General features: G+C 43.8%; 1 protein-coding gene across 3 annotated transcripts in view; it reads left to right on the top strand.

Moving 5' to 3' along the window:
• The window catches only part of agap3 (ArfGAP with GTPase domain, ankyrin repeat and PH domain 3), a 133,066-nt gene that overhangs the window by 75,647 nt on the left and 31,868 nt on the right, over positions 1 to 25,551 (top strand). For all 3 annotated transcript variants that reach the window (XM_076295263.1, XM_076295264.1, XM_076295262.1), the window contains exons 9-12: positions 3,934 to 4,017; positions 10,945 to 11,049; positions 13,392 to 13,563; positions 20,713 to 20,898. In XM_076295263.1, the coding sequence (XP_076151378.1) occupies positions 3,934 to 4,017; positions 10,945 to 11,049; positions 13,392 to 13,563; positions 20,713 to 20,898 (547 nt within the window). The remainder of the gene's footprint in view (positions 1 to 3,933; positions 4,018 to 10,944; positions 11,050 to 13,391; positions 13,564 to 20,712; positions 20,899 to 25,551) is intronic.

Below are 25,551 nucleotides of genomic sequence, written 5' to 3'. Positions count from 1 at the left end.
CCACGTGATTTATTTTCAACTTGCAGATCAAATGATCTATTTTATTTGATTACTGATTATTTGTTCCAAATCTACACATAGCACATAAAGCATATTTTGCATTCACTAAACGAATAGATCATGCAAAGCATGCATTGCTAACATGAGCAAGTAGGCGAGTATTACCCTGTAGATACCATTCAGTCTCTCTACACACTATTGGACATTTTGTATCCTCGTGTGTACTGTTGCTCACAAGCCCTGTCCATGTCTACAACAACCACTAGATGTCAGAGCAGGATAGGAAAAGAAAATACTAAAACAGTGCTTCCAAGGATACCGGATGGCCCTAGGCTCTCCCACTTGCCTATTTCTTCCCCTTGTCTCCAGAGCTATTCTTGTTTTTACTTGAGTCCCAGTACCCATAGATGTTCTCAATTTGTTCCTTCTACCAGTCACACTTTACCTAGCCTCCATGGCAATACCCCCTCATGTCGCTTTTTTCCTTCTTTTGATATGAATCTCTGCCTCTTCATATGGAGGAGTGTTGGAGTCTTTTTAAGTCCATATCAAATACAAAGTGAGTAGAAGAGAAGGAATATTAAGCTAAACTCTCTTGTTTTTGGTTAATATCCCTAGCCTGGAAAATCCAGACCCTGATAATTTAGAAAGATTAAGGGTCTGGCCACGAACAATGTGATGGCCCAACTCGAGGGGCGGCAACAAGCATGCATTTAAAAATCTCACTGCACGCAATTGGATAACACTAGACCATGTTTACTCTGAATGATTTCGGACTTCGACGCAATCGGATAACACTACTACCAATGTGTACTGTCCTCCAACGTTACAGCGCTGTCTTCATCAGTTTAGCTGGTTCCCCGGAATGCAAGGGGAAAAAGTAACGTGCATCATTGCTTATTGCCAGAGTGTCTCGCAGAAACAATTCCATTGTGCTCTCGCGAGAACTCTGGATTTCCAGGGTATAATATCCCCAGATTCGTTCCTCAACTTCATGTCAATCCTCCCCCCTTGCCTCCCATCAACAAGGGCTCTCCATCCCCTTCTGAGTAAAAGAGCCCCCTATTGGGAGGAGGCCACCAGTGTTGGGGAAGGAGGCTAATGCCTCTGCCTGTGGCACCACAAAAAGAGTTCAGAGTTAGGCATTAGTTGAGGGCGGAGGGGGTGTGTGTGTGTGTGATTGGACCCCACCCCTCCCCTCCCCCATGTGCATGTGCCCTGGTGAGGGTTTCACTAGGCAGCCATTTTGTCACCCTTTGACAGTAGGGAACACCAAACAGATACTGCAAAGGCATTTTGCTCAGTGGTCAACAAAGACTGTCCATGTTTGTTTGTTTTTATTGAGAATCGGCAGAAGCAAAGCCTTCAGTTGCACTTAAGGTAGCGTGTGAGCTCGAAGCTCCTGGACTATCACTCGAACCCTTGCACCCCAAACCCTAAATCCCACCACCACCCCTAGACCCCCATGCTGGCACCCTATTACCCTCCCCTCCCCTTGAACCCCCCCCGCACCCCCACCCCACCCCTGCTCTCTCACTGTGCTAAACCACACCTTTACACCCCTGGGAACATTCTGACCATGAAAAGGACAGACCCAACATAAGACATTACATCACACTGCCTTTGCCATAAACAAGCACGAGGACTCTAGGACAACACATGCCAAGTTGCTCGCTGTCACTCATTGTTTTCTACTCTTTTCTTTTTTTCTTAAACTGACTTCAACTTTCTTTTTTGCCTTTTTCTGTAATGTCAGCTCAATTTCTGGCGGGAAGTTGAGCGTCTAAGTTAATGTAAGGTGACCTATGTAAAGAACACTTAATGACAAATGCAAGGCCAAAAAAATATAACCATGCTACGTCTGTGCATTGTTATAGTTTTATTGCTGCATTAATGCATAGTTTCCATCATTTACGACAGTTTCAAATTTGCATGGTGGTTGGCCAGAACTGACCATCAATGTGGATACACAAATCTGTCACAAGTGTCTGCTCCAATATTGAAGCTCAGTTCATGCTAACTTTTGCTTTAGTCATGCAACCATACCACTAACCAAGCTACTGCATAAGTAATACACTGGACATGTTGTTTATTACTTTTTTAAAACATTTAAACTAAATTTTGTCAAACTTGTGCGTTCGTTTTAAACTATGGTTGATTTTTTTGGCCTTGTGGCATTTTATGGCAGGTTAAAAGGAAACAAACTTGAAAGGATAAAAAGCCAAGTCAGGATGTTTTATGAAGGCCTTCATAAAAATAGAATAGGGAAGTTGAAATTAAAGAAATTAAAGCAATGGGTATGGCATTATTCATGATAAGTGTTTGCAATCATGGTTTGCACCGACCTGTAAGAATGTAGTGTCTATTTGTGGTTTCTTTATTTGTTTTGGTCATACTTTTTATTTTTAATAATTTATTTTTAGTTTATTTCCGTAAAGGTTCTGTGTCCAAGATTTATGAACTGTTTCAGAATCACTTTTATATCATTCAAAAAATTGACATAGACTGCTGTATATCTTGTATGGAATTTTAATTACATAATTGTATTCTATAGAAAGTATATTATATACCTATATGAAATATATAATACATGGCGCCTTTTATTGTCCTATCTTTCTTTTGTGGGAACTGCAATGTTTGGCTAAGCCTGTTGAATATTTCAAAAGTGAACATGTGACTTGAGTTGTATGGTGTCTGTATAGAAAAAAACAATAATAAAATGTTGAAAAATATATCAGAGCAAATTTACTTTTGAGCCCAGATCTCAATCCATGGGTGAGTGGCCATATTTCATCCTGTTCTGAGTGAGCCCATCCAGTCGTCTTGTATGGTTGGTGTGACTGTTGAGCGATGAGGTGGGTTGGGTGGGTGGTTGTTGGGTGTCTGGTTGTATCTGTTGTGGGAAGGGGCGGGGGTGGTGTTGTGGGTTTTGTCTGTTCTGTCTGTGATAACCAATTTCACATGTTTGTTGTTTTCCTCTCTTTAATGGATGTTCTTTCTTGGGACAGCTTCTTGGTGACCATGTGTTTCCAGCTACTGTGGACCTGCACTGCACTTTTCCATGTGTTGTATTTCTGGCTCAGTTATTTGATATGCTCCTGATGAACCATTGACCCTAACTTTTCTCTCATGTCTGCTTGGAAAGGTCCAGAATTCCTAACAATGTATTTCTTTGCAGGGGACTGTCTGACATGTCACATGGGTGTCCTGCAAAAAAATGACCATAATAATAACCTTTGTGTTTGTTCTCCTCCTAACTCTAACTTGTATGCTTACCCTCCATGGAAATTGTCAAATGAGTATCAATGAGTTGCTAGATGTTAAAAGTCAGGGTACCTATACAAAATGGCCATTTTGAAGGGAGGTAAAAATAGTTGAAGTGGGACAGTCCCACAGTTGGTCAGGGTTGAGTCATGACTCTTGTCTATTTATTTGTTTGTTTGTTTGTTTGTTGTTGTTTGGGTATGTGTTGGGGACGTTTCCTTTCTGTTTTGTTCTACTTGTCTGTCCTGGTGTGTATTCTCTGTGCTCCCTGTTCTTGCTGCACGTCAGTGTGCTGCTTTGTGTGCTGTCGTTTGGCCTGTGTGTCCCTTTCTAAGCCTCTCAAGATCAACTTTTTAATTTTATTTTATTTCATTTTATTTTATTTTGATTTTCTATTTAGTTATGTTTTTTATGAGTTGTTTCACACATTGAATTTTTACTTCTCACCACAACATCCACTCTTGGCACCTATCTGGGTGCTTAACATCCACATTCTCACACATTCTCACACACACACACACACACACACACACACACACACACACACACACACACACACACACACTGCTCATATTGATCTTTTTCGTCTCCTCTCCTTTTCCCTCCTTCTCCACACTGAGTGTCAGTAGAATGCTCTCATGACCGACTGACTGTCTTGTTTCCTTGCAGTCGCGGAAAGCCAGTGAGCAGTCAAAGAGCATTGACAGTAAAACTGACAGCATAGGCAGTGGAAGGGCCATACCCATCAAACAGGTGAGTGGTGCTGACACATCTCTGCATTACACAGGGTAAGTATACCCCCATACTGCTAAGTCATGTGATCTGACTAAATACCATTGTGCAGTAGTTGGAAGAGTTGTATAGTTTGTTGACCAGTGGCATTTTCCCTGCATGAGGTAACGGCGCACTGCATTGACACAGTCACTCCATTCTCATTTAGAACTTTGGAAAGGGGGCTGTCAGTCATTGTTCTTAGTGCATGTATTTCTAGTTTATTCATACATACTTATTATCTATGACTTGTAATATCACAATAACATGTGTGGTCACTGTGTGGTAGTGGTCATTTTCTCTAGGTCATTTTCTTCTAGAAGATGCATAAAGTGTGAGGTACATATTGACTGCATGTGACTGCATGTATAGCCCATAAAGTGCAGAGAAGCATAGGGATGTTGCAGTGCTCCTCTCGAACACCAGAGGCCAGTGTTGATCCATGTTTTCAATTAAGACTAGCAATCAGATGTTAGGTGAGAGAGTGGTAAATTGTCTCGTGGGTAAGTTGACTCACTTGATTTCTCCAAGGGAGCACAATCCCGAACTGCAATCTACATCAAATCTGCAATCTAGCTGCATTTTGTGAGACAACCGCATGACTCAACATCTTTCTTTTTTTTGAGTATTTGCATGTATTAGTATGTGATTCTATGCTCTTACTACAGTCCTAAGTTGAACTAGCCTTGTGATTTGGCTTTAATTACGGGTAATTGAAGTGAATCACAGTGACCATGCAGGGGACAAGCTGTCACATGTGTTGACTATTTAAAACCCTAGCAGATTTTCTCCCAACTGCTAGGGTACATCACTAGGGTCATTTCATTTGGTTTATTGCAAAATGGTTCAGCATTTGAACATCTTCCTATGTGGGCAAAGAAGAGAAGCAGCCGGTACAGACAGGGAAGAACATGTCTTAAGTCAACTTTGGGAAAGAAAGAGGACAACAAACAACCAATTTAACATTCCATCACATGCAAACGATTGCAAACGATAACCATGCAAACGATTCATGATCAGATGAGACTAGTAGTGTTTCCGGCTGGTCTGTGTTGAACAGATTTCAAACAACCCACCAAAGGCCTCTGGGGTTCAGTGATACAGATACAGATACAGCAAAAGGCCCATACTACATAGACTACCTCAGGAGAGGCCGGAGGGAATTTATTTTTTACTAAAATTATTACTTTGAGTGATGCTGGCAGACCAAACCTCTTCCAACGAGTCCTAGATGTAGACACAGTAATTATTTTCACTTAAAGGCTTTATTTGGCATATTGTTTGATTGATCTCTTTTTATGTTCCAATATGGTGTTGAATTCAATTTAGGGTAAAAGATCAAATAAAGCCATGTACACAATGAATAATGTGTAAAGGAACACAAAATATTATATGTCAATAGAATTAATATGAAATATGTGCTCAAGATTAGGTATTACATTTTGATGTATCATTCGCAGTCATTGAGAGAAAAGCTAAAAATGCTGACAATATGCCCTGCTCTCACCTACTTCCAAATGCAAGATTGTCATGGTATGTTACAGCACATATCTGATGCATTAATCTGTGTTCACATGATGAGATAAATTGTGGTCATTTTTCAAAGTGTGTATTCATGACACTGAGGCGTCCATTCACTACTGGCAATAACCCCTAGATGGCAGTATTTGATAATTATTGATTTAGTGGATTAATTTGCTTGATCAGTTATTGTAGTAATTACACATTGTTGAACATAATCATAGATTATATTAGATTAAAATGGTTAGATAAAGTCCAGTTTTAGTAAGCCAAATGCATTGTCGTGAAATCAAAGTATTTTTGAGAGTATTGTTTAGAAAGTATTTTTGTTCAGTAAACATTTTACAGTCTTCTGCTTTTTACATATTTAAGGAGATCCCATTGCACATGCTTGCTAAATTTCAACAGAGCACAACAAAATTGATAACTCAATTTTTAAATGTATATTTAAACATCATTAATATAATCCCATTTTAAATATCATAGAATCTTAAACCACAATATGAAATATGGCCCAAATATTATTATATGTTTCATATTTTAGATTAGATATTAAATTGCCATTCTGTTCTGTTGTCATTGAAAGTCTGTGCCTCTTTTGTCTTGTTAATTCTCAGTGAGTTTTTGTAGCCGTCATTTGTCTCAAGACATAAAATAATTACATATAATTAAATAGTAAACTTAAATCACATAAAATTTCGAATGCTCGAATGAGGGGATAATAATGTGGCTTTGTTGGTTTTTTTTGTCACAATTATTTATTTATTTTTTTCAGTTTACAAGTGCCAATTTTTGAGATGAAGTTGATTTGGAGTGTACTGATTACAGATGTAGTAGTGTTAGTGTTAGGGGAAGGAGCCGTTTCCAAATAGCCGTTGTACAAAAGTCCTACCCCCCCCCCCCCCCCCTTCTCTCTTTCTCTGCTGAGTGGTTTGCTTATTGTCCATGCCATTACCAGGCATTGCACTATAAATTGCTATTATTATTGATTGTATATAGTATTGGTTGTTTCATTAATTTGAGAGAACATTCAAGTGGAAAAAGAGCTGAATGAAGTAAAGTGAACATGCTATTATCCAGTGAGTATATTAGTGGATATGCCTGTATCAGGCCACCAAACTCTTATAACAGTAAGGTTAATAGTGGCTTGGTGTGTAAGGTGATGTGTGTTGGCCTACATATTGCTTTTGATAACATTGAAGGCTGAGAGTATAGTTCTCCCACAGACATGTCTTAAAATAGTTAATTACAGGTCAATAGTAATTTAAATTTGTAATCTTACTCACAATTTTTTTTATTAGTTTGCACATGTTCTGTCTGATAAAGTCTAAAATCAAGACAGTTAGATGACAGGATTATTAGCATAGTTTTTTCCCCCCAGAAGGCCTACAAACAGTTTAAACACCACCTATCACTATCACCTATCAATTAGCCTAAGCTGTTCTATGTGTGGGTCACTTCAGTGGTTTGCTACTGAAAGCTTTTTGCATTGCAGTGTGGTTGATTGAGGTATCATTGAGTTTTGTTTTGTTGGAGGGGTGTGTTTGCGAAGCAGAGGGACGGAGCTGCTGCGGGTCTGGAAAGTAGCCGATTGCCTGGCCAGTCAAATGCACAATCAGGAGGATCAAAGTGTCAGTGTGAGCATAATTGCCCCCTACTGGGGTAATTACACACTCTCACCCACCACCCTACTGCCCCTCGGCCCCCTCCTCCTGCTCCCTCCCCGGCCCCTCTGTAAAAATGGTAAATAAGGACAACAATGCACTTGGGTACTAGAGGACTGTACACACTGGGCTTTTGTTGTGAGCCCTCCGAAAACCATACACCCCCCTATCACCCCCACCCCCACCATTCCTCTGGGCTCCTCCCCACTCCTCTGTCTCTCACAATGGGGTAGGCCATCACTTAGCCACTGTGGCAGGATGCAGCTTTATTTATTTTCTCTTTCTGGAGTGTCACAGAGCCAGGCAGTGGAAAGCAGGACTAGGGTAGAAGAGGGCAATCTCCATCTGTTTTGTGTGTGTGTGTGTGTGTGTGTGTGTGTGTGTGTGTGTGTGTGTGTGTGTGCTCTCACACTGAGCAGAGTGTCAGAGTTCCAGGGCTTTATGGGTGTTTGTACAAGACCTGGGACCTGGCTCCACAGTCAGACCACTGACACAGCATGAACTCTCTGGAACTCTCTGAAAAGGAACGTCAGTGAGGTTGACTGTTCATGTGCCCAAATCCTAATGCTCTCATGTAACGCCACAATGGAATCTGGTAACACTTTACCTGGATAATCCACCCGCAGAGCTTTCTTGGCGATCAGCAACGGATGGTCAGAGGCGTAAAATGTATAGACATTAACGTTGTGGCCAGTCCACATTTACTAATTTAATGGCACGATTATGTGATCAAACGTTAGGACGCTTGGCGCAAAAAGGTTGTTCTTATGTTTCTTAATCAGTCATGGGTGTGTTTTGGCGTAACATCCTTTAAACCATCAACGTCATTCCCTTTAACAGCAAGCAGCGTAACTTCAAACAGCACATTGGTATTTTGATAGTTTGATAGTCGCATTTGAAGGAGTCTGCTTGGACGCGAGACCGTATGGAACAGGTATTCCACTAAACCATGCTTTACTAAAACCTGTTTGTGACTAGCAGAGTATAGCCTACATGCTTCTGCACTCGTCTATTATTTGAACTCATAGGCAAAGTGAAACTAACTTCACCGTGGTCTCATAGTCAACGACAAAACACTTCTACAGAGTTAACTACTTTCACTATTGATTGACAAGGTTACCATCGAAATCCTGAAAAAAGCAACACTTGCCCCAATAATGTTCGAATGACTGAATAAAAATCCTAGGATATTTATCCTGCAGAGGAGTTGCTGCTTACATCTCGTGCATCTTCAGCTGTGCTTTATATGCGCCTTTCGCTATAGAACAGGTTTTTCTTGGTCAGAGGCATAATGATTTTTAGAGTGTGTAAGATAGCGATTTTTGGATCATGCACCAGACCGCTCCTGGGCGCAAGGTTTAATAAAAGTAAAAGCAATCTGCTACTGACTGAGTGTTAGATAAGAATAAGCTTTACGTTGCGCTTTGCACCACCTTGCGCTGGGTGCAAGGTAGGGCCTTTAAGTTCAATATGTAAAATGGTTGTTGAACAGTTACTGAACAGCACCTTTATCAGCCCAACCGTTAACCTTAACCTTACCTTGACCATATATTGTAGTTAAGAGTGTCAACAGATTTTTTAGAGATTTCAAAAAAGAGGACAATCCAAGTAAAGTGTCATCTAGAATTCAAGCCAGGATAAAACCGAATGGTACACACTAAAGAGTCAGAATAGTTGGATGCGGTATGCTGATTATAATTGAAACTGCCCGAAACCTGAGAACCACCGTCATCTCATCACTGCTGTGACTGATGGTTTACATATTAATTTTGCATTTGTAATATTGATATATTCTCCTCCTTCTGCTATACAATGGGCGGGGGAAGGGGGGGGTGGTGGTACGTATGCGCTGATTACATACATAGATTTGCGCCTTGTTCGATACAGGACACAAGGCATGGGAGAGATTTGCTTGTGAAACATGTGATCATCACTGTGAAGAAGCTTGGTGCGACAGGCCATTTCTCAATACCGCCATTACGTCAATAGAGTCAGAGTAGGAACACGACTCCCATTTAAACAAATCAGGAGTGAATAGGCCATTAACGTCGCTTGATTTGGAAAGGGATTGTTGCGCTGGATGGTCATTTTCTTGGTTACGTTGGAGGCTTAGCAGGCTAATGCCTTGCATAAAGCTCTGTAATGAGCCTGACAGCTTCCTGCTCCTGCTGGATACATGTGACGATTATCTGTACATATGAGGGAACATGTGACGTGTGTGATTGCTGGATTATTTCAAAAGAATGGTTCAATGACTGGCATTTATATATCAATGTTCTGTAATGTTTCTATGTATGCTAGGTGTCATATAGGCCATACAAAGTCTGTTTTTTCATTACTAATCACATTGCTGTTATGAGGTTTCAACACAGTCTCATAAAATCATCTGTCAGGCAATTACATCTCTCTTGGTCAATAATGTGATGATCTCAGATGGCCAACAAGCACATTGAGTTGCAGCATCTGTATAGCAATTAATTGCTGGAAATGTTCATCCTGGCGTTAGGCCTCCGTGTGTCTGACTGCCCAGTGGCAGCAGAGAGTTAGTTCACACTGAAGTCAAAAAGCACCTGACAGAGCACATCCAGCAAGTGGCTCAGTACGGATGTTATAATTGGCCTTTACTCTGCAGTCATGGGCTTTTGGCATGGGGGGTTCTGAGGCTGAGATCAAGCAGGAGCGGATTAGGCTGATTGTCGGCCCAGCAGCCTGATGCCGGGGTCAGCCTGGGTCAGCTCCTGATGTGTTAATACGGATTAGAGGCCCTGCAGGATGGGCCAGGCAATGAAAATATTTGAGCCCCCCACCCTCTCTGCCCCCTCATCACATACACACACCTAAGTGGCAAGAAAAGCACAATCCTATACCGCCTCCTCCCCAAGCCCACCCTTCCTAATCCCCTAATGAAGCCCCCCCCCCCAGCCTGACTTCCTCCCATTACCAAAGCTGCTGTGTTTGGCCGCTTCCAGCCGAGGGCCCTACATTGTTTGCTCCGCACTTTAACAGGCAGATAAGAGGACAACTCGGCACAGTTCCTGGGGGCCTTAAACAGCAAGCAGTAGGGAGATGAGAGGTGAGGGGAACAGAGGGCTTTTGGAGCCCAGCAGGGCTTTGAAAAGCGCAGATCACACACATCCCTAATCCGGGGTCTCCGAAAGTTCACCTCCATAGCCTGGTGCTGTTTGCTTTCAGGGAGGCTGCCTCTGCCTCTACCTCCCCAGGCCTGGCTGCAGGGTGCCTGGGGGTTGAGCTCTGACTGACTCTGCTGCTGATGGTGTTAGTGGTAGGAATGGCAATAGAAATGCAAACTGACGGCAGACTAAAGTGACATCAGGTTTTGTCAGGTTTTTAATGTTTCTTTTGTAGTCAGGCATAGTGCTTACAGCCATCAATTATAGTCATTAGTACTCATTATAGGCAGCACGTGTAACTTTTTGATATATAGCGAAAAAAGTACAGGAAAATGCACATGGTGTCTTCCATGAGTGTCTGTCTTCATTAATCTATGACACAAATCTGGGATTTCAGTTTCTGAGTGTGAATAAAGGGAAGATGGTGATAGACCTGCATCCTAGTTGGTTATCTTTGTGTGTTCTGTAAGTCGCTTTGGACAAAAGCGTCAGCTAAATACAACAACCATAACCATCCTTGGTGATGTTATTTATTTTTCAAATGATTGTCTGTGCTGATGACCCCTCTCTGCATTGTCTCGTTCTCTCTCCAGGGAATCCTTTTAAAGAGGAGTGGGAAATCCCTGAATAAAGAATGGAAGAAGAAATACGTGACCCTGTGTGATAACGGCCTCCTGACCTATCACCCCAGTTTACATGTAAGTCCTCCACGGGCAAATTAATATGAATCATGACAATATGCGTCTATGTGTTTAATTTTAATGTAATATACATGAATGGGCTGAATATCTGTTTCTAGGTTTTAAAACAGACTTGCTGCTATTTGCTGTGATCAACTACACCATGCAGCATCTATGATGTTAAAAAGGCTTTTAATAAACCATTTAATTGTTTTTATTCTGCTTGGCTAAAATCACTTTGCCACTTTAAAGCACAATCTGCTTTTCACTGTGTAGTCCATTAATGCTGTTACGAACAGAGGAGTGCTGACTTATGTCACTGCTAAGAGAGCTGTTTCACACAGAAATATGTGAGTGGTAGTTGCTGGAGGCTGCCTCTGAGTTTCCGTGGCGACCCGCTGTGGCCCACGTTAATGGCGACGAGGGCCTCTGCGGGGCCTTTTCACCCAGTCACCACGGCGGCCATCTCGCCTCGCCTGCCCATACCCCCCCCCCCCTTGGACGCGTCCCCTCCAAACTGCTCGCTGCGTGGAGCCCCAGCCTGGCGGCCACTGGGCATCCGTCTCTGCCAGAACCCCACCGAGCCGCTAATACCCCTTAAATACTCCCAGGACTCCAACCCACTCCTACCTCCACACGTCCCGTCCCCCCCCCCCCCCCCCCCCCCCTCTCTCTCTCTCTCTCTCTCTCTCTCTCTCTCTCTCTCTCTCTCTCTCTAACCAGCACTCACTCTTCACTCTCTCATAGACTCTCTTTCTCTCTCTAACCAGCACTCACTCTTCACTCTCTCTAACCAGCACTCACTCTTCACACTCTCATAGACTCTTTTTCTCTCTCTCTCTCTCTTTTTCTCTCTCTCTCTCTTTGAAAGGGAGGCTGAGTGCATATGTGTGTATATGTGTGTTATGATAATGGTAAAGACACACTCAAAAGGCCCTCTATCCCCCTTGTGGTTTTGCCTTTTACCGTCCCGATACTCAAGGAGTCCCCTCCCTCAATCACCAGCTCTTTTCCCATCACACCCAATTCCCAGATTAGTTACCGTCAGAGTTTAATGAATGGTTCACGTCTACTCCTCCCACCAGGGCAGGCAGCTTGATGTATAGCATCACATATTCTTACGTCATGGCAGAAAACATGGAGGGATTCACCTTGTAAGAGGCAGATTGGCTCCTCTCCATCGAAATGGACTTCATAAGTGGAGTTGGCCTTTTTTGGAACGGCATTTTAGTTTGAGACTTCCCCAGCACTGTCAGGTCTGTCAAATGAGCAGTCTTAATACAGCAGGGTGAACAGTCAGCCTGGCGCTGAAGGGAGCTACAGTGCAACCCATGGGCTTTCCAGCCCTGCTGTTGCCAAAGAGGAGCACTGAATGTGTTCATGTAAACAGCGAGGCGTGTTGCTGCTGACGGAAAGACGTGGGGTGGGTTAATTGCAGACACCTCTGGACCACGGGCAGAGCAGCCTGATAGGCTGAGACTACTGAGGCGGAAGGAAGCGCTTGTCAACGGCTGTGTACCTGCATCTCCCCTGAGACAGAGCGATACAGAGTAAACGAGGGCCAGGGAGAGAAGGAACAAGAGAGAGTGAGAGAGAGAGAACGAGAGAGAGACACCCTTTTAATTTTGCATCGCAGTCAGCCAAGCCATCCACACAATCACCTTCTGTTAATTCTGCTACATCAATTAAATTGTTTGTAGAAACTAATTGAATGTGGCTTAATCACACATCTTAATAGCTTTCTGCGCTTGGAACTGGCTGTTAATTCCGGCAATAAAGTGAAATGAGAGCGCTCACTGGGTAATTAGCGAGGCTTGTGAAGAAATTAGTGCTTTATGGCATGTAATAAAAAAAGAAAGCAGAGGGTTTGGTGTGAGATTTCAGAGGCCGAGATTTCCCTCCTGCCTTTTTTTCTGCTGATCCTGCCGATTTTCTCCATCCATTCTCTCTGTTCTGACTCTGGTCCACATCCGAACGGCCAGATTTAGATTCCAGTTGCAGCCTCCAGTGTTAATATTAGTGCCTGTAGTGTAATATTAGTGCCTGTCCCTGCCTCGGCTGGGCCTGAGCGCTCAGGTGAAGGGATGACTGAGGCTGTTTTGAGCACTTTAAGCTGTGTGGGTGGGGGTACATCACAGATTACTGAGTGACTGTAAATGATGTCCGGATGCATTTGCAAATGATATTCTCATTCACTGAAATACTCTAGTAATATTTTAATAATTTAGTAACAGCTGAGAATAATTTAGCTTTTACTTACTTAAAAAGTTATAGGCTTTGCAGACTTTCTAGGCTGTGCCCTTGGTGTCTCTCTGGAAATGATCAACTCAGTTGACTGTGTTGTATTTGTATTGTTCCAGGACTACATGCAGAATGTGCATGGGAAGGAGATCGACCTGTTGAGGACCACAGTGAAGGTGCCAGGGAAGAGGCCTCCGCGTGCTGTGGCCACGGTCGCCCCCACCGCCAGCCCCAAGACCAACGGCCTGCCCAAGGACCGCAGCACCCTGCAGCTGGGCGTCGGCACCTCTGGTAGGTCCTTCACAACCACGAAGCAGCTTCTGGACAACGACTTAGTGCAGATACTTTTTGGTTTTTGGGAGGCTTGGAAATACAAATGCAAAGAAAGAGTAAGGAATAAAAAACATAGCACATCACTGATTGGCATGTTTGGGACATACACTACTGGAACAAACCATCATGGGCTACACATTCTGTGAGCAGGGAGGCAATATATATAGCAAAAATATGTTATTTCTTTTATAATGTTATTTGTATTATTATAATATTTTTTATGTTTATTACATTTCTAAAATGCCTCTAAGATATGTAGAGTGAGCATGACGTAAGTGAGCATCAACCTGGTCCTGCCTGCATCTGGAAACCGAAATCGTTGGCCTGTATCTGTGTCACAGTAGTTACACTAGGGGCTTAGGCAAGGGGAAGCAACTAATTGGATTTAGGGGGGAGGATTAAGAGTAATTAACAGTAATTAATACAAATCAGCAATCCTTGTCCACTGGGACCCTGCAGGCATTGGCAGTGTCTATAGAATAGAAAGCAGAGCAGGCACCACTAGAGTGACTTATAGTTCTTCAGAAGGGGGGGGGGGGGTTGGTTAGGGGAAACTGTTTTGGGCATCATCCAAGCCAGCCAGGTCTCCAGGTATAAAGGGGTTAATTAGTCAAAAAGAAAGGGAAGTTGTGAGATGGGGGTTAAGGTTAGGGACGGCTTTGCTGCCGAGGGGAGTAGGGGTTGGAAGTTGCGCTGGCACTGACAAATCATTAACCTTCACAAAGAGGAGAGGTTGCCGTCCGGAGTGGAGAGCAGTTGGGAGAGACACTCATCTCTCTACCCTGGCCAGTCTGTGGTAATAGTTAGTCTTGGAGGTGAATTCAAAGAAAAGGCTCTTTTTGAGTCTATTCTACAAATGTTACTGTACGTAGGTAATTTTGGTCTGAGCTGTGTTCAGACTGCAGTGGTGCTGTTGACACTTTTTTGTTGTGTGTGTGTGTGTGTGTGGGGGGGGGGGGTTAGAAATGGAAATCCATTCAGTGTGAGCTGAGAAATAAATGAACATATAAATGAAGATGATCTCTACTGCAGTTTCCAATCTGACATTGGTCATTGTAGCCTGGCCCCGCCCACCTATATCTTCTTTCAGGGAGATCTAGTCTGGAACACCATCATAACCGTTTCCCTCAGACAAGAAAAATGTCAGGCCAAGAGACGAGAGAGGAAGATAAAACCGAAACTTATTTTGATAATCAGAAGCAGCAACAACTGCAAACGTCAAAAAATGCAGATGGAAAAATGCAGAAATGTATTTACAGCAAAGGTAGACCCACATGCATTGTTTCCTGACTGTTGATGCTGTTTTTTGTCAATTTGTAAAGTTTAGGCGAAGTAGGAAGTAACGTTAGGAATCTCTGATCAATGTGATTGGTAAGGCTGGACCAATGATTTCAAAGTGTCCGTTGCGATGCAAGTGTTGGAAACGTTCCCCAATCGAGAGTCATCAGACTCTATTCACTTTGTGAATGAGTTTAGATTTTACCAGGCTAGGTCATTTGCATAGCCCCTTGGGTCAATTGACTTAAGTTGATATCTAAATAACCTTTTTCTTTTTATTTACCATAATGTTCTCTCAGCCAAAGTTTCTGCTGAGCCCTGTTCATCAGCTGTTTTAGGTTCCATGGCCCTTTCTGTAATATGGGCTATTGATTGGCAAGTGGAGACCAATCAGAAGTGGACCTTTTGTATGAACAATACTCAGGCCCCCAACCCCCCAACCCCTCTGCCAACAACAACCCTCTAGTCCCCCACCCCCAAGGCCTCTTTTCACCATATCAGAGAGCCTCGCCAGGGGAAAATTGTGTTAATTTCCACTCCAGAGAGAAAAGGTTTCGAATCACAGCGGGTGCCTGCCGAATGGAGGGCCCGCACTTGATTATGCAATCTGATTTTGATTTCATTAGGCATGCAATTGATGAGAGCGAACAAAGGGGTAATTTTTCATTCACAGCGGCCGTCGCCGAGCTCTGTCTTTTCCCTATGCCAGTAATTCATCCACTCCCCCCCCCCCCCCCCCTCACCCTCACAACACACTCTTCTTCTGCCTAAAGACCATTATGATTGCTGGTAGAGACAGAAAAAAGAGTGGGGAGGGAGAGAGAGAAAGGATGAAGGAAGGAGGCAAATGAATGAGTGCATGTGTCTGTGAGTAAAAGAGTCTGTCTACACCAGCCTTGATGTAATCCCTCTGCTAAGTACTCAGTGGAACCGTTTTAAATATGATCATTCGGCAGGCGCGCATCCAGTTGTGTCACTCGGCGACAGATCCATAATGCCCCTGCATTAATGGCCCTCCCCATCACTTTTAATCAGAGCGGTCCACACAGGATGGGGAGACCTCACCGAGGCACCGCGCTGAAGATGGGTTAGAGTGAGTGTGTGTGTGTGTGTGTGTGTGTGGGGGGGGGGGGTTGGGGGGGCATTAGAGACTGGTGATTTCTCTCTGGTATGAGTACAAGTTTGAGTATTGGGTATATTACTTTCTTTTTTTCCTAGTGTTCTATCGTGGGGTGATATCCTGCCTTTTTTACAGTTGATTGACCAGTAATACTTCATTAGTTGTATTGAGAATGATTGGATGGATGGAAGTAAAAAAAAAACTAGTCTTGTCACTTTGCACTATTATTGGATTCAGAGAAAGACACACATACACACATACACACACACACACACACACACACACACACACACACACACACACTCACTCACTCTAACCACACACACTCACAAAGACATCCACAAGGTATGGTACATAGGATCAATCTCGGATCATGGATCAGCGTTGTGTCATACTGTGTGTGTGTGTGTGTGTGTATGACACAGCTGAAGAGAGAGAGAGAAAAAGTTGTGAGTGTGTGTGAAAGTGGTACATGAGCCTTGTGAGGGAGCAAGGTAAGGGGGCGCTACCAGATTGAGCATATCTGTCCGCGGCCGATGTCGCGCGGCCCCAGCCTCAGCCACATTAGCATGCCGTCCTCATTATCCCCCCACTAGTATGTAATGGCAGCGTCTCCACAGAAGGGTCAGGCCTCGGCACGGCTCATCAACCTTCAGACGGGAGGGGTGGCAGCCAGAGGAATGAGACGCTGACACTGGTCCTCGCTAATCCATCGCCTCCACTTAGCACACCCATCATAGCACTGCACTCTTCTCTCTCACATATATACATTTATATTCTCATATATATACATTTATACTCACAAATTTATATTTATACTCTCACACATATGCATTATACATATAATTCCAAGAAATGTTAACATGTGGAGTGCTTATATACAGTTCAGGTTTGTGAAGCCAGTGCCATTAGAAGTCAATGATTTACATCATTTACTCTGTGGGTGCTTTGATAGTCTGTCCCTGAGCTCTTTTATGGGGATTTTTCCCCCCATGTCACACTTAAGCCTTTCAGTTTTTGGTTCAGTTAGTTGTTTGAGCTTTCATCTAAATTAAAATGATGTATTTATGAACTTTTTGGTTATGTAAAATATACAACAACAACATATACATGGTATCATGTGCAAGAACATTGTGGAAGAAAAAAATATTTTGATGAACAAGGTTTCCTTACATTGGCTGTTGATATAGCACTCATCCCTGTTGAATTACCAGTTGATCCATGACGGGTCAGTGCTTGTTGGCAAATTTCTTGGTAGTTTTGTGGTAACACGGCTTCAATGGGCTATAAAGTTCACCCTCGTTTGTACTGGACTGAAGTCACCATTGCGGTGTGCTGTGACTCCGCCACACTGCGTTGTACTGCCAGTCAGTCAGTCAGCCAGCCTGCCTCATGTCACTGTGCCCCACCGACACTAGAGCCCCTAGCCCACTCAGGCATGGGAACCCTGCCGCTCCGGTCCTTCTCAGCATGGCCTGCCAATCGATAGAAGAGGCAGGACACGATTGTACAGTACTCTGCTCCGTGCTTGGGGCTGATTACTCCTGCCATGTAATTACATTATCTGAACCTTTATGCAGAATTGTTCTCGAGGGACTAATTGGCAGAGACATGTTTAATTCATTAATCATTAGCATCAGATTTGACAATTAGAGATGATTGCAGAATTCTTAACACAAGTTAAGTTGCCGTGCACTGCTATTTGTCATACACAGCTATATTTTTTTCTGATTCTTTATTCCCTTATTTGATTTGTCAATAACAATTATTGTCAAAAACTAGAATGTATTATTATAAAGTGAAAGTTTTGATTTTGTAAAAACAGTACATGATTCACAGTCTTTTTTGTGGTGAACTGTAAAATTAACGGCTTCTTTGTTTTTTGCCCCTGGCAACCTTTTGTTGCTTGTCTGGCTTTGTGTTGTGATTGTTGAATGTTGAATGCCTTCACAGTTGCATGCATGTGTGAAATAGCTTTCAGAAGTGTCATTTTCATGATAAAAGTAGTGCTACTGGCGCCTTTATTGGATGGGGTGTTGACAGGAGCGGGATGAGTGATATGTGATGTTTCGTGATGGTGATTGCGATGGGAGGCATTCCTATATGCAGATGTATGGTTTTCAGCACAACGGAAAAAGCACTTCCTATACACTTGGAATTATACACATACTGAGGAAAAATATCAAATGACTGACGTTCATAACAAATACAAGGTCATTTACAGTTATTTACAGCTGTTTAAATGGTTCCTTTTTTATTATTTTCAGTTCTTATATGATGCTGATTTTGAAGCATCATGTTTATTTGATCACTTGATTTCCTCCCCACAATATCATAGTCTTATCAGCAGATAATATCCATGTTAGCTGGATCTAGGTGTCTACTTTATAAATTAATTTCCAAAACATGACGTGTTCTTTTACCAATACAAACATCAGTGCTATTGTTTCTGAAGCTTCTACTAACCTTTCTCCATAATCCCCCCCTTTTCGCCTCCTCTCTCTCTCTCTCTCTCTCTCTCTCTCTCTCTCTCTCTCTTTCTTTCTCTCTGTCTTTCTCTCTCTCCCTCACCCTCTCTTTTCATGTTTAATGTGTTGTTTTGCTGGAGCTCATCCCTGCCCCTCCCCCCGTTGCACTGATTTGAAGTTGCTAATTTAGCGCGCGCTCCACAGCACGGTACCGCAGCTCTCTCTCCCCCTCTCGCTGTGACTGAGCGCCCACCCCTACGGGGAACGAAAGATTAATATTCCTGGGCCCAACAAGATAATTACTGATACTAATTAGACATGATCATGTGAATTTGCCACACTTATTACTCTCGCTAATGGCTGAGACACATTATCCTTACAAGAGCGCTGCTTGGTTTACCTAACTGGGCCGCTCACGGTTATTAGCCAGTGTTAACTTTCGTGACAAAAATCTCAAGTAATTACAAGAGCAGAAAAAAAATTAATAGAGAACGACAACAGCTTGTATTGTTTGTCATTTCAGGATCATGTTGTTATAGTTTGGTGTGTGCTTTTTTTAAATTAAGATATCAGGATATACAGTAATTCTTTCATCTCACTTAGTGACTAGTAAAGACTGTGCATGTAGTAAGGACTTTATGTAATCATTTCTTAGATAAATATCATCAGATCTCAGAGTGTATCCAGCAGGAATGCTGTAATTATGCACTAAAAAGCAGCCCGAGGAGAGACACTTAGCATGTTGGCCTGTTAGAAATTAAAACACCCTGTAGCCTATTAGTCAAACTAGAGACATATTGTGTGGAGGAAGCCATGGTGCAGCAGTATTAGACAGGTCTTTCTGCTGTACTTACAAGCAATTTATACTAGACTAAAAAGCTCTCTCAGGGTAGATCTTTATTATTCAATTTTAATTGCTTGTGATAAAAGTACTCCACATTCACTCGACATTTTTTTAAACATGAACTCTCTGTTCTTGTTTTTCCCCAAAAAAACTTGGTTGTGTGTGTGTGTGTGTGTGTGTGTGTGTGTGTGTGTGTGTGTGTCTGTCAAATTGCATGGGAATAAACCCAAGCGAACATGCCCGTCAGACATTGGAAGCCCATCCATCAGAGATGTGGCGTTTATGTGTTTTCTGCTCCCTTGATTTATTGTCGCATGACACCATCCTGTATGCGTGACACTTTCACACTGAGTTGGTGACACTTAAAACTCGGGACTGTTTCAAACCCTTATAAAGTCTGTATGACTGGTGAAGTCAGTACGCGAGATGTTGTTTGGGGAGGGGGGGTGGGTGGCCAGGGGTGCAGGCAGCCCAGGAACAGGAGGAGCGAGGACCTCACACGGCACAGCCGGGCCCATGAATTAATAAAAGGCGACGGGCGTCCGCGGCGCTGCCTGATTGGGAGGCAGGGAGAGAGCAACAGCCGCCGCCAAGAGAGATGGATGGCGGCAGTCAGAGGGATGAGGCGAGCTAATTACCGTTCAGAGTGTATCTTGTTAATTAAGGGCTAATTAGAGGCAGACACCGAAAGGGAGGGGAGACTGGGGAGGGGGGGGGGGGGGTGCGATTGAGGGAGGGATGCAAGAGGAGGAGTGAAAAAGGAAGGGAGGGGTGCTTTACACATGTAGCAGGCGAAGCTGAACACAACAAAAGGTGATGGCCATGTGATAACAGAGAGACTGGGAGAAGGGGAGACGAGAGGAGGGAGATGTAACAGTGACACTAAGGGCAGGGTGTGGATGCACACATAAGGACCGCTTTACTTGGCTTCATACTAATGTAGAACAATCCTTCAGCCCTTGTTGAAACAGTGTTTGGTTTGGAGCTATGCGTGAGATCATGAATATGGTATACAATATATCCCTCAGGAAGCATGTCTAAGGTGTTTTAATGTGTTCATAATCAGTGTACCTAAAAAAGGTATTTGAATGAATATATATATTTCTCCTTTAGTAGTTTTAGTATTCTTATAAATAGCATTAAATAAATAGCATCTGGCAATTTTCAGACTTCCCCCAAGCCTCTTTAACTTTGTTGTACTCAGGCATACATTTGCGTAAATACATGTGGAAAGACATCTGATAATAACGTGTGCATATTGCAAATGGAACAGAGCTGATGGGACTTCTCAATTCAAGTGATACACTATTTACACGGCACATGATCTTTCAAAGCAGTGTTATCAATTCACATTGTATTCTAATATCTCTCTTTCTCTCTCTCCCTTCCTCCCTCAGGTGCGCCCCACTCCAACAGCAGCACCTCTCTGCAGTCCGAGCGGGGGGCCGGTGGTGCGGCGGGCCTGGCGGGCCTGGCGGGCTTCGGTGGCAGTAAGGAGGGGATGCACCAGCGCTCCTTCTCCGTGTCCAGCGCTGAGCAGTGGAACGAGGCCGTCATCAACACCAGTGCCAGCAGCGGCGCCGGTAAGAGCCAAGGCAGCACCCCCCAACCCACCCCACCCCACCCCTGCCCTGGGGTCCAGAGCACAGGGCTGGTCCACTCCCCTCACCTCTCCTTAGCTGGCAGACCCCCTTCAGCCCTGCACAATGCACATGGCACACACGTCTGTCCAGGAAATGCCTTTTACCAAGCTTGAAGTTCACAGGCATTTTTATAGAATTGTTATTGTAAAGATTTGAAAATAGATACTTATATATATTGACCTTGAGCTTTTTTGATAACTTCAGGCACAGAAATGTCCCTTGCTTTAAGCCCTACATTTAGATTAGCAGTGCTCGACTGAATTTGACTGAAAGTCCTTCCTTATCAAAACTGCAGACAGTTAGGTGGGGAGGTACTCTTGATGTTTCTCACATTTGGGTGTAACGCCCACACCCACAACTCTCCACCCAGCGGTATAAGTATATAGTATATATTTTGATCCCGTGAGGGAAATTTGGTCTCTGCATTTATCCCAATCCGTGAATTAGTGAAACACCCTCAGCACACAATGAACACACAGTGAGGTGAAGCACACACTAATCCCGGCGCAGTTGCCTGCAACAACAGCGACGCTCGGGGAGCAGTGAGGGGTTAGGTGCCTTGCTCAAGGGCACTTCAGCCATGCCTACTGGTCGGGGTTCCAACCGGCAACCCTCCGGTTACAAGTCCGAAGTGCTAACCAGTAGGCCACGGCTGCCCCCAGGTGTAGTCGGGATGGGATGGTATCTTCTCCTGGCTGTTATGTGGTGCAGAGGCATGATAATTACACTAATACAGTATTTCAACGGCTCTGGTCACTCCAAACGTTTTCTGGCATCATCGGTAACATTCCCAAAGAATACCGCAGAGTATACACACACATAAACACACACACACACACACACACACTCTCGTGTCCACTCTCTGCGTCCTCCCTCACTGGCCTGTCAGAAGGTGCACTTGACTGAAGTCAAATAATACATCCACGGGGCGTAACGGCAAATTCTCCCCCCCCCCCCCCCCCCCAACCCGCTAACACACCCCCACCCCCGCCTTCCCGCATCGGAGAAATGAATGCTTTTCGGGGGCAACATTCATCACCGGTTATTTCCCTCTCTTTGTCGGCTGGCAGTAAAAAAGCACTTAAATGCACATCAACAGAATAACAGTCATTTCCATGCATGTTTGCACTCTCGTGGTTCTCATTAGCGTCTAGCGCTGGCGCCCCCTCCCTCTCTCTCTCTCTCTCTCTACCTCTCTCTCTCCATCTCTTCTCCCCCTTCTCTCTCTCTCCCTCTCTCTCTCTCTCTCTCTCTCTCTCTCTCTCTCTCTCTCTCTCTCTCTCTCTCTCCCCCTCTCTCTCCCCCACTCTCTAGCCCTCTATATTATGGTCCCAAGGGCCCTGCTAGTTTAAAGTCTCTCCTCCACTCGCGCTCTTTTTCTCTTTTTTTTGGTTATTTTCCGAGCGTCGCTGGAGGCCCCCTGCATTCAGCCCTGTGGTGTTGCAGACGACTCCACACACACACACACACACACACACACACACACACACACACACACACCCCTCCCCCTCATTTGGATGTGTCGAACAATCAATTTTCACAGAGGCCACCATCGCCACTGCCATCACCATCGCCCTCTACCCCCTTCCCATCAGTCCCCACGCCCCAAAGCAGAATTACTCCCACTGTCAGTGCCCTTAGAAGGAGCGGGTGTGTGTGTGTGTGTGTGTGAGGGAGAGGGAGACAGACAGCTCTGTCAAACAGATGACGGGGCCCTACTATCCATGTCAGTGTCCAAGTAATTGTGCGCACACACATACATACATACATACATACATACACACACACACACACACACACACACACACACACATATGTGTGTATATATATGTATATGTAAGGATGTACTGTATGTACATCCTTACATATACATGTACTGTATGTAATAAGAATGTGTTTTGGAATACTTCAAATTTGGAGCTTTTCAATGAAAGAGTTCATAAGTAACACAAACAGTTTCCCAAGCAATGGAAAAACACCATCAAAACATTTCATATTAATCTGCTGAACAATGCAGTCTTCTGTTTGCAACATTTTGCTGTTTGATATTTGATGCATTATTCATAATGAATGCATTAATGTCTATTTGTTGAAGCCCATAGATTTAGATTTAAATAAAATCCATGTGTTTTGAGCACAGAATCAAATCTAAATGAATGGTATCAAGATTGCTCCATCATTTTACAATAATACTCTAAAATATGAGTATGATCAGTATTGGAAATTTTCAGCCCATTAAGCAGTGAATGAAATAATAAGCAACAAACATTCTTTTTCTTAAAATGTCGTGTTAGTTTCTGTTTGGTTCACATTAATATAGTCCATTAAGCCCTTCGCATAAATGTCATATTTTTTTCCATTTGTTTTCTTAATGACTTTTTATGTAGTATGTTTGTCAGGTGTTGTCAAAGCTTAAGGAGGTCAATGAGCTGCCTAGCGCAGACCTAAGAGTAGGAGAGCAGTTTACATGATAAAGTATGTCATTGGGAGTTTGTAATTGATGCCAACATCGTTGGCTAATAATCCATGTGTATTTATTTATCACTGTGTGTTTCCTAGAGAATTTCTATGGGATTTGTCTGTCTGCTTGACAAACTGCAGTGAATGTAGATGATGTATATTAATACAGTAATCACTGTAATAAGTAGGAGAAAAAAAACAACAAAAGAAGATAGGAATGAATATGCATTAAAGGTTTAAAGTATGTCAAATTAAAGTAAGTAAGAAAATGAAGGATTACACATAGTTTTTAAAACTGGTGCAGGTGCATTATGAATACAACCTACACTGCCCTTTACTCTGTTAACCATATAGCGAAGTCTCCCAGATTAAGCTGAGGCGTGTTTTGGCATTTGAATAGCCTTCAGCCAAGCCCCAGTCACCACATTATCCTTGGTGAAGGTTGCAGGTTAACATAAAGTGTGTCTCTTAAATGCGCGAAAAGACAAAGCAAGGTAGATTGATGGGGCTGTCAGAAGTAAAATGCTTCAGAACCATTTCCATGTTACTTAAGGACTGTCCTCATCTGTAAGGCATCGGTGAAATAGCTGGAGCTGAGACCGCGACGTCTCGTGAATATTGAACACAGGTTCTGATTAAATCGGAGTCCTCTGTTGTCATCAAAAGACACCCCCTCATCCGAGCCCAAACAGTGCGCTGATTTAAAGGCTTGCTGACTACCTCCTAAGGCCTTGTCTGCTTTCGTCTGTCTTTGGGAAGCAGAGTACTGGCGTGTGACCTCGAACTTTCTCCCAAGTGACGAGAGACAAGGCAGGACTAAATCCAGACTACATTTTTTGTGAACCATTGGAGTACATATGTATGCATGTGGGGCATGTTAGTATTTGCAGTGGTGTGTGTGTGTGTGTGGTATATTGTATATTTGTGTGTGTGTGTGTGTGTGTGTGTGTGCATGTGAGGTGTATAGGGCAGCACATGCCTGTGTGGAGCCTTTCTCCTGCAGTGCCTGGCGAGAGTGTGTGTGCGAGAGGGAGTTTGATTTGTTCGCTTGGCCGTAATGAAGTTTGACATTTGGTTTGGAGAGAGCAGCCGCGTGCGCTCCTGGTCTTGATTAGTGCACTCTAATTGGCGATAATAAGGAGGAGGTGGTGATTGTTTCAGGGCTCTTTTTTTCTCCCCTCTCGCCATTAATTGCAGCCGTTGCCTTTGATTAAGGATCGGGGCCCGGCTCGCTGTGTCAAGGGGGCTCTGTCAGAATCACTGATCACTGCACCCGCTGCCTCTTGAATTACACTGAAATGAAATGGATCTCTTTCTCTCCCTCTCCCTCTCTCTCTCTCTCTCTCTCTCTCTCTCTCTCTCTCTCTCTCTCTCCCTCTCTCTCTCTCTCTCTCTCTCTCTCTCTCTCTCTCTCTCTCTCTCTCTCTCTCTCTCTCTCTCTCTCTCTCTCTCTCTCTCTCTCTCTCTCTCTCTCTCTCTCTCTCTCCCTCTCTTTCTTTCTCCCATTTCCGCCACCCCCTGCCTCTTCCTCTTCCTCTTCCTCTTTCTCTTACTCTGACCCTTTGTGGCAATGAATAAGTGAAGCGAACCCAGAAATGAGTTGGCTTTCGCTCATGCTCCCCCATTCTCACCACCATCTCTCTCTCTCTCTCTCTCTCTCTCTCTCTCTCTCTCTCTCTCTCTCTCTCTCTCTCTCTCTCTCTCTCTCTCTCTCTCTCCTCGGTCTTCATCATGAAGCAGGTTTTAAAGTGTCTGCTCCCGTGGAGGTTATAATGTGAGGTAATCACAGGTTAGCTGGATAGCATTTTTTTTCGCGCCTGCTGCGCTGTAGAGCCGCGACTCTGCTCCTGTGCATGTGCTTATCACGCCCCTCGCTCTTCTAGTGCCGCTAATCCCGTAACAGCCCGCTGATGGTGACGCAGCGACAGGCCCTTCAGCCCAGGCTGGGCCCACTGCCCGCCACCGTATTCTCCACACTGTGGACACACTAGGACAGGTAATTAAGGCCTTTTGAGAAGTGGCTGAATGAGAGATTACTAGTCTCGTGTTAAGGGACAAGGAGATGGTTGCAGCCCTGCCACCCGCAAGACGAGGTCAGGGCTGAGTAGCCACTCCACACTTGTGACAGGCTCA

The sequence above is a fragment of the Alosa pseudoharengus genome, unplaced genomic scaffold, assembly GCF_046254945.1.
Source record: "Alosa pseudoharengus isolate Yale_2024_CS ecotype anadromous, Long Island Sound unplaced genomic scaffold, YU_APseudo_1.1 YU_APseudo_1.1_scf_2, whole genome shotgun sequence".
NCBI classification, from domain to species: Eukaryota; Metazoa; Chordata; class Actinopteri; order Clupeiformes; family Clupeidae; genus Alosa; species Alosa pseudoharengus.
This window is presented reverse-complemented; position numbering and strand designations above follow the sequence as displayed.